The 9,624-nt window shown below is 45.2% G+C and overlaps 1 protein-coding gene across 1 annotated transcript; it reads right to left on the bottom strand.

Moving 5' to 3' along the window:
• Positions 1 to 977: 977 nt before the first annotated feature.
• Positions 978 to 8,547, bottom strand: CD8A (CD8 subunit alpha). The gene is made up of 6 exons (XM_066317302.1): positions 7,259 to 8,547; positions 6,335 to 6,691; positions 5,655 to 5,747; positions 5,148 to 5,264; positions 4,137 to 4,167; positions 978 to 1,894 (listed from the first exon to the last, which is right to left on the bottom strand). Exons 1-6 carry the CDS (start codon positions 7,302 to 7,304, stop codon positions 1,849 to 1,851), a joined length of 690 nt encoding a protein of 229 aa, XP_066173399.1. The 5' UTR covers positions 7,305 to 8,547; the 3' UTR covers positions 978 to 1,848.
• Positions 8,548 to 9,624: the final 1,077 nt, after the last annotated feature.

The following is a 9,624-nucleotide window of genomic DNA, read 5'->3' as shown; positions in this document are numbered from 1 at the left end:
TGCCCTGCAGAGTGTGGCTTGGAGGATCAGTGTGAAGATGTATTGAGGGAGGCAGGAGCCACCCCAGAGCCTCCTGAGTTTGGCACTGGGCTTAAAAGTTATCAGGTGTGTTCTGAAGTCACAAACAACACCTCTGAAACAAAAATTCCCAAAGCAAACAGATCCTGCTTCTATTTCTTCATCTGTTGGAAGAGGATTTGGGTGTGGGGGTCAGTACCAGGAGCACACTGCACTTTCTACCTGGGCTACAGGAACATGGTGTGATGTGAAGAAGTGGATATGAGAATATGAGGAAAGACCGATCGCTTTTTGGCAGAAACACTTCGAGTTACAGCTTTTTAAGTGAAAATTTTTAGCTCACACTAATTCAGTAAGGGACCACTCAATAATTAAATTGATCTCATAGCCCCAGTGTTGGGGCTTTTCTGTTATTTTTGTTCTTCATAGTGTGTGTAGAATTGTGGAGTTGTCATTCCGTATTTGCCTGCTATTGTTTAGATACACTTATCTAGTCCCAAATTTTTTTGTATTTTTTTTACTTCTTACAAACAAGTACGTTTGGAAGAACTTTGTTTTTCTCTGATTTTCTCTCCTTCCCATCTTGTTTACAGAGGAGGAGACTATCAAAGGGTTTCTTCCACTGTTTTTTTTTTTTTTGGGCCAGGTTTTATCAGCCCCGTGACAAGAATTCCAGAGTACCCGCCGACTCTTTATCTCAGACACTTTCTTGGCAGTTTCCTGAGATGTGGGGGTGTTACTGGCCCCTTCAGCAAATCCCTGGGAATATACCTTTAGATGATTTTAGGCTATGGTAAGCTGGAAGGTGAAGCCTGCACCCTAAAGCTCAGAATGATGTGTAAATCACTGGCTTTTCCCTTAGCCAAGACTTTTTCAACCCCTTGTTTATTACCTTCCTGAAGGATTTTAGCTTTTCTGAGACTAGGAATTAAAGAAAGAAAGAAATAATGAGTCATGAATCTGACTAGAATAATTTTATTTTATATCTCAGTTCTTAAATGGCAAGTATACCAAAGAAATATTTACATGAAATATAGATCTGAAAAAACAGAACTTACAGTAGTCCATAACATGTCCCCAAAATATCGATATGTTAAACCTCCTACTTAAACAAAACAAGTGACAAAGATTTTTTTTTTTAATCACTCATGCATTTCCTCAGAAAGGAAGCAAATCCCACTTTCCTTACTCAGGCCAAACTCCTGCAGAAATAGGTGGATCAGGGGTAGCAGCAGAACAAGGATAGTGTGGGGGGAACAGTGAACCTAAGCCCCCAGGACTGTAAAAACCTCAGTAGTAAGGCCCTTGAATCCATATTTAACTTCTCAATGCAGTCTCGTATTCCATTACATGAAACAATAAAAAGCCCTAGGAGAGAGGTACCACAACAACAAGATCTGTTGAGTGAGGATAATTATTTCTGAGGCTTTGTGTAACAAATTCCACCTCTGGCTGCATTTTGGGAGGAAATCACACACAGCCTTGAGCAAAGCTCCAGCTCATGTCCTGATTTCTCATCAGCTTCTCACTGAGGCATGTCAGAATCAGGTTCTTGTGCCTGAGCCCTGTCACTGGGAACAAGGGTGGCTTTTGGCTGTAGGCAGTGCCCAGAGAAGCTCAGGGTTTGGAAGGAGCTGTGCTCCACCGCGCTGTTCACAGGGAAGTGCTTCTTGTTGGCTCTGTGTCTGTGCTCCCTCTTGTCCCTTCAAATCTGCCAGGGCGGACTGGGTGAGGTGCAGTGGCATTGTGGATAACGTAGGAGATGTATTTCTGCGCTGACAGTTCCTGGGAGGTGATCCAGAAGCCAGAAGGAGCAGATGCTGATCTGTGTTAGTTCGGTGTCCTGGGTTTCAAGGGGGGTTTCTCGTTTGCTCGTCTGGAGAGAGAAGAGGGTTTGGTTTACTCAGATGGGAGAGGAACAAGAAGGCAATTAAGGCTCCTTTAGCCTTGGGCTACAGCCAGGGACCTCCCAGAGAGGGCTACAAAGTGTTCCTAAATCCTGTTTGTGCAAGTGAATTATCTGTCACCATTTCAGGTAGTGACAGACAAAAGAAGGTCGTATCTCAAAATACCCTGATGGTCAAATCTAATATTAATTTAAAAATAAAGTGGGCTTTTAAAATTTCCCTCTAATTTCTCTACACTCCTGTGTCTTCTCATTAAGCCTTTCCCTACACTCAGAAAGGAATGGAGAAAGAAGAGCTCAGGGTTTGCAGGGTGGTTGTTGTTTTGGTGTTCTGGGTTTTTTTTTAGTGAGGGTGTTATCCTTTCAGAGACACTTTTTCTTGTTGGAATGTTTGCCTGCAGAGAAGTTTGAAAGGAGGCTTTCCATAGAGCCAGTGTGCACCCAAAATGATAGAAATGGCTGCTCTCCATCAGCTGAGAGTTTTGTGCTGATCTAACGAGTTGGGGATTTGGCACCCCATTTCAGGGAAGATTAACTGGTGGTGGAGAATGAATCCTTCTGCTGCCAGCAAGGATTGCAGGCCAGATCCTTGGGTGCTCTTTAAGGGAGTGAATTGCACTGTTAACTTCCAAAGAGCTTCCTTTCACAAAGCAGGAGCTGCTCAGAGCAGCAGGAATTTCCTCTCTAAATCAGAACTGAAATATGGTATAATAGGTAAAACCAGAGCTCTGTCAAGTTTAGGGCTGCTGAAGGAGAGCCATCCTTGGGGAGATGATTTCCTGAGGCTCCTGTATTACAACCACTGCATCAGGGCAAAGTGGGAGAGCTCTGCAGGGTGTTTTTCTTCCCACAGAGACAGAACATCCTTGCACAGAGCTGGCAACGGGGGTTGAGATAAGAGAAAAATGCAAACATTCTCCTAAACAAGGCTGCATGAAGAGCTCTTATCGTTTTCCCCCTGGAAAGGCAGACGAGGATAAGGAAAGTGCTGGGTGTAATAGATATCTTATGTGAAAATGACAGTCTGTTCCATTTTACAGACAGTTTTAAAAAATGCAACCTGCCTTTAAAAGAAAAATAAATTTGTAGGGATCCATTTTCTACTAATGTTGGGGAGGGACTGCATGAATTTGGAGAACTAAATGGCAATTACATCTTGTACTAAAAAAAAAAAAAGGGTGTATAACAAGGAACAGGAATTTATCTGATTTAAAAGGTGCTTTTATTAGGAAAGAATGAGGCTCCAGAGGTGTGAACATGCAAAGTTTCTTGGCAACCCAGCTGTTCCAAGCACTAGCCCACGAGACTTGGTGTCTCTCTGCCCACAAGCTCCAGGGTACACAAGGCTTGCAAAAGTGCAGAAGTGGTTTCCTGCAGACCAGAGAGGTGAGCAAGCCAGCTGCAGGGAGGTCGATTTGCAGAAGCAAAATGTGTGTGGGCAAAAAGCATTTCCTCTTCCAAACCAGGAAATTACAATTCTAATTCTCATCATGTTTTCCTGGTGACCCAGGGTGAAGAGGGGTTGGGGAGGCAGGAGGAAAAGCATAAAAAAACGTTCCTGTGTGCCCTAAAAACTGGGTTACCCCTCAATCTATTCCTGTCTTTACTGGTGTTTCTCAGGAGAGTCATGAGAGGCTGCAGCAGCCTCTCTTCTACTGTTCCTTAGTGTTTGTTGGGGAAACAGAGGCAGGAAGCCTGGTGCTGTTGGACCAAAATGGTGCAGAGGGGGATTTGGGATGCAGGAACTTACATGTAATCCGTGGGGAGTCTGAATATGCAGTAATGAAATCAAATTAATGATTTTGGGAGGGGAAGGGATAAAATATGGTCACCTCCAAGCTCAAGTTGGGAATGGTGCATTGGAAGCAGAGAAATATGGTTAGTTATGAGCACTGAGGGGTGCACAAAGTTTTTGGGCTGCCACAAGCACCTCCTGTCTTTCTGTTTTGTTTCTGCTGCAGGGTCAGAGCTCAATGATTTGAATGACTTAATAATTGAAAAACCAAACAAAAACCCCCAAACAAAACCAAAAATAGAGGACAGGAGAACCTTCTGTTCCGTTTTTGCCCTCAAGTCATTGCTCAGGTCCCTCCCAACCATCTTTTATCAGATGAAGAATTTTTAGTTTGTTTGGCACCTGCCTCCTTTATCTCTTGAGGGTGAGATGTTGCCAAGTTGAAGAGAAAAATGATTTATGTTGCCTGTCACTCACCTCTTACACCTGCATCTTCGTCTTCTGGTTTCTAAGAAAAGAGAGAAAATGATTTAGTTCAAAAGTACCAAGTGAAAGAAACACTCCGGAAAGAAACACTCCGGTGAGGTAGGGCTGGTGTTCCCCTGCAGCTGATATCTTTAAGATTATAAATGGATAAACCAAACCTATTTTTGAGGAAATCCATGCCAAGGAGTGATGCTGCAGCTCATGTCACCCCAGTAATCTACTTAAATATTTTTATTAATTAATCTTTAAAGTGAGTAGCAGCAGCAGGGTCAGCCTGGGAACACTGAGGGTGAAATATTTCTGTTTGCTGTCTCCAGTGACTTTGGCACATTGCTGAAAATCCCTCAGCAGAAATTATTTCTGCAGCAGGTGAGTGGCAGTGATGCCATGTCAGATGCACCCAAGGTAACAATGCTCTTCCCTATTTAAACCTCAGTGTTGTTACTTAGGGGTAGATTCAGCAAAATAAAATGCCCAGGCATTAATTTTAGACTAAGGTAAAAGTCCATCCTGAAGGGCTTGGAAATTGCTGCTGAAATTAACTGCAATTGAGGGCTTTTCACTGACCGTAATGTAATGAAGTTTCTCATCTGGTACCAGCTCGTGCTGCTACCGGGACTCTCAGCATTTGGTGGAGCATTTTTACTCTGTTAGATCAGAAAGTTTCAGGCTCTGGGATTTTAGCCTCTGACACACCCATTTATGAGCCAAGACAGTAGGTAGGGTAAACACTGTCTTTCTCTAATCTATTTTTCTTCCTTGAAAGTATTTTCCTACATAAATAATTTTCTGATTATGTGATTCTTAGTTGATAAATCTTTCTCAGTCTAATCCTACTGATGAGGATTAAAATCACTGATTTTGACAGTGGTCCTTGTCTTGCATTCACTATGTCCTGATTATCAGCTGCCTCCCAAAACTGCCAGAACATTCATCTCCCTGAGGGGCAGGGCTGTGGTTTCAGGCCAGAGGTACACCCAGAGAGGTTGTGGGGAGCCTTACGTTGGCACAGCACGATGGTGATCACCAGGGCGATGAGGAGCAGGAGGCAGGCACCTGCTAGGGGGACCCAGATGAAGATGTGACAGAAGAAATCCAGATCTTCCTGAATCCTTCTCTCTGCAGGAATAGAGAAGATGGAATGTCCACCAGGTGCTCATGGCTGGCGTTACAAGCAGTTCTGGTGTAACCATTTTCCTGGGGACTCGAGGGAGGATATGTAGGCAAAAGTTTTCTCATGTCTCTTGCTGAGGCTCAAAGCTCCCCAGTGCCCAAGGCTGTACTGTCCCTGCCCATGTTCCTGGTGTGCCCAGGCACACTTATGCTTTTTACATCATATTAGCCTTTGTAAGGTTGAACGAAATACTGGAATTTAATCCTCGCATCTGTGATAAAGAAGCTCTGTGGATCTTCTCTCTCCCTCCTGATCCCAAAATGCCTGCAGGATCCCCCTTGGTATCAGTGGACTAGAGTTCAGCCCTTCCCCTTTCCCTCCACTATTCTCGTTACCTGGATCTGGATCTGGAGTCTGGAGGCTGAGGTCCTCAGTTATGCCACGCTTGGAAGTGGGTCTACATGTGGTGGGTGCCACAGTGGTGGTGGCTGTAAGTGAAATAGATGAATTCAGCATGTAGGGAAATACAATAAAACAGATCTCTCCTGCCCTTCTGCTCTCTTATCCTGTTACCCAGGGCACAGGTACTCCTGAGTTCAGCTCCAGAAGAATTTCACAGAGCCCGTTTTGGATGGGGACTCCCCCAAGGAGTGTCTCCCAGGAGCCAAGAGGGAGCTGCAGCCTCCTTATTTGTCACCTTCTGCCACCATCCTCACAAAGCCTGAGCCCCCTGAGCTTCGTGGTACTCTGGGAGCTGCATGTGCTGGGGAAGGAGGGGGTGGTGGTGGACTTTGTTTTAATCTCCCTTCAGAGCTGTGGGTGGGATGGAGCAGTGGGGATGGGAAGATGATGCTGGGTCTGCCCAATCGTGTTTGCCTTTGGGCAGGAGCAGTCCCAGGAGGAGAGGTGGGAAGCAGGGAGCCTGTGGCAGGAGGACCAGTGGTCACAGGATGCCTTGGGCAAGCAAGCGGGGAAATGGGGTTTGTGGGAGGGATGGCTGGTTCAAAAGGGCACTGGCAGGAAGTGCTGGGCATTTTGGCAGGGCTGAGTGAGGTTAAGTGAAGGTGTTGCTGACCTGAAAGGGAGGCAAGCTGGCCAGGACTGAAGTAGAGCCTTTGGTTGAAGTTCACCACGCAGAAATACTTCCCCTCGTTCTGTGGTGTGAAAGATTTCACTACCAAATGATAGAACTCGTCCTCTTTCCAGGCCTCAAAGTGTGTGGATGTTTTCCGATTCCCCTCAAAGGTGACCCGGGACGTGGAACTGATGAAGACAATGAAGTGAAGGGTTCCACTCTTGTCCTGGTGGATCCAGAATGCACCACTGAGCTTGTCACTGCGGCACTCCAGCTGCAGCTTCTGTCCCACCCGGAGCTGGTCCTTGGGAGACCTGACCTTTATCTCAGGTGACTGGGCATAAATCCCAGGGCAGCCTGCAGGAGAGAAATCCTTGCTGGAACCACTTGGGAGGAGTCAAAGGGTTCTCTGAGGAAACCTCCCTCCCTGTCCATGGGCTGGAAGTACAAATGGAAAGGGAAGACCTGAGTGTCTGGATGATGTGAGGGTTTTCTTGGAGTCCTTGCTGGGCTGGTGCTTGGAGGGTGCTCAGGAATCCACCACCTGGGCTTTAAAGATGGGTGCTGCCCTTCCAGTGCCTTCTCCGGGACATTACACCTTCCCAAGTTCTCTGAAGTGATTCCCTTTGCACTTCTTGCCAAGCCCCTTTTTCCCCACCCTTCTCCCTCCCCTCCAGAAGCACTCATTGGATCAGTCTCCCTTCCCAGTGCAGGTGGTGCTGCAGGCACCCCTCTGGCTGCCCTTTCCTGCCTGAGGTGATGCCGCCTTTCCCTCACCAGTTACTGAGCACACCTCCAGTTCAGGCTTTTTGGTTTGATTTTTTCCTCCCCTTTAACTAGTTACTCCTATGTCTTGGATTCAGTGGAAGGGTTTTGCTTGCCCGTCCCAGCGAAGGGGCTGCACAGCCCCGTGTCCGTACTCACAGAATCCCAGAGTGAGCAGCAGGAGCAGGGCAGGAGCCGTGTCCATCTTCCCCTGGGGTGTCTGTCCTTGGGGCTTGTGCAGCACAGCTGAGATGATCTTTGTCACTTGGCTGTGTCACTCTTTGGGGAGGATATGATGTCATCAGGACCCTCTTGGGTAAGGAGGTGATGCTCGGCGTTCTTTGGAGAAAAAAAAAAAAAAAAAAAGATTGCTGAAGAAATTAGTTTCTTGTCCAGAGTTTGGGCTAATATATCCTTATCAGTCCTTAATGATGTCTCAAAGCTTTTTCCTGGAGGACTTTCCTAGACATCCAGAGTGAGGTAGGATGAGCCACCACAGCCTGCTGTCCTCAGCCCTCTGGGAGTATACAACCGCTCCAGCTTGGCAGAAGTTATGGTCGAGTCCCATGCTTTTGATGTAGGCTTCACTTTGCTTTTCTTGGTAGGGATCCTGCCTCCTTCTCTTTAGCCCACTCAGGAGGTCTCATGTGGATGTCAGAGCACACACTCTTTTGTTACCCAGCAAGTGAGACGCAGGTGTTCCATGGCATAGACATATATATCGTTTATCTCCAAGCACACGTGCTGCTGGCACACAGCTGGGTTCTTCAGGTGCTTGACTGTTCTCTTTGCAATTCTTCTTTGTTTAATTCTTCTTTGCAACTGCAAATCTCTTCGTGCAGGGCAGGTGTCTGTGACCAGAAACTTCACATTGAGCGCCCAGTGTCCACGATGTGCTTTGTTTTTTGTTTATTTTAACAATTTGTGGCCTTCTTCTCTCACCACAGGTGCTTCCTCTCTGCCAAAAAAAACCCCTTGTGTGCCTCAATGGAGGGGCCTTTCCTGCTGCCTCCAGGTGACCACTTGTACATGGGGGTGGGTGATGCTTCCTGGGGCACACACAGTAACAACTGTTTCACCAGCCTGTGAGGGGCTGGGCTAATGTTTGATTTCTTTCTTTCTTCACGGCTTTCCTGTTGATTTTTTCTTTTATTTGCTTTTTTGTTATTTTCCCCCCAGTACCCCTCTGCAAAGAAAGCTCTTTTTTCCTAGATCTGTCAGAAAGTAGCTGCTTCTGGGTTTGATGTCATTTCTATTGGGTCTCAGAGCTAAATCACTGAAAATGGTTTAGGAACTGGGTTTATTTCTCTGGGCTTCAATGCATGTTAGTGAGTGAAGAAAGCTCCTGTTAAGCCTGCTGAGATATGTAAAATTCCTGCTTTTGATAGGCTTGGGAGAGTTGTGATGTCTACCTTGAATAAAGAAAATAAAAGTAAAATGGAAATGAATGTGCTGGCCAATGAGGATGGGACAAAAAAATTCATCAATTCTAGGTTCTAACTCTGCTGTTGAGTGAGCATGCAGTGCATGTCCTCAGAGATGTGGTGATGGATGTGCTGGGAGAACCTGGACAATTAAAGTATCATCCAGGAAGGGCTACTGCCTTTCTTAATAGGGATTCTTGTCTCTGACAAATAGTAAATTTTATTATGAACCAATCCAAACTGGCACCCAGATATTCCTCTCCTCTGTATGGAGGTGTCCTTGATCTTGGCCCTCTTTGCTCACAGATTGAGTTGATTTCCAGGCAAGGCCACCTTTTCTTTTGCTAATGAATAATATCCTTTAAGGCAAGGCAAAAGCTTATTGTCAGCTGGGAGATACAGCTGCAGGAGGGCTGTCACACATCCCTTTTTTACTGACTTCTGTGATAAAGTGTTGCATAGTACAATGCTATTTCTATTTTACATAGCAACAAAGAAATAAAAATAAAGTTGCAGTGAGAATAATTTGATTAGGAAAAGCTCCAGAGCAGAAGCAGAACTTCCAGGAAAAGCTCCGATTCAAAATCAACACTTGTATAAATAATTTAGATTAGTTAATGTAAATTTAATACTGATGACCAACTCCTAAAAGGGGAGGAGATGGTGGGTGATCAGATTAATTAGGCAATCTCCTTGATTTTCAGATAGTTTGGTTTGCCTGTTTGTCCTCTGTACAGTATTTTAGAATAGGCTGTCATTGTTTGAGGACCTAAGCCAAATCAATGAACACTTGCATTGATAACATATTTTATCAGTAATTTAGTTAGTAATTTCTGTTGTAGTGTCACTGGTATGATAAGACTAAGGAAGAAGAAAAAGTACTCAGACAACCAGTTACTTTTGCAGAGCATCATATAAGAGAAGTCAGGAGACTGACAGGTTGCCTAGAAAGTAGAAGTAATTTCTTTTTTCTCCCAAACCTACATTTAAGCTTTATTTTATTCACAGCTAGGGTTACAGGACTGATTGCTGTTGAATTTCAACCTAAGTTGCTTGTGACTTTATATACTAGGGCCAGATGAGGTCTGTATTTAATTAATG

Source organism: Sylvia atricapilla, chromosome 4 (genome assembly GCF_009819655.1).
Source record: "Sylvia atricapilla isolate bSylAtr1 chromosome 4, bSylAtr1.pri, whole genome shotgun sequence".
NCBI lineage: Eukaryota > Metazoa > Chordata > Aves > Passeriformes > Sylviidae > Sylvia > Sylvia atricapilla.
The sequence above is the reverse complement of the archived record's forward strand: the minus strand, read 5'-3'. Positions and strand labels throughout refer to the sequence as shown.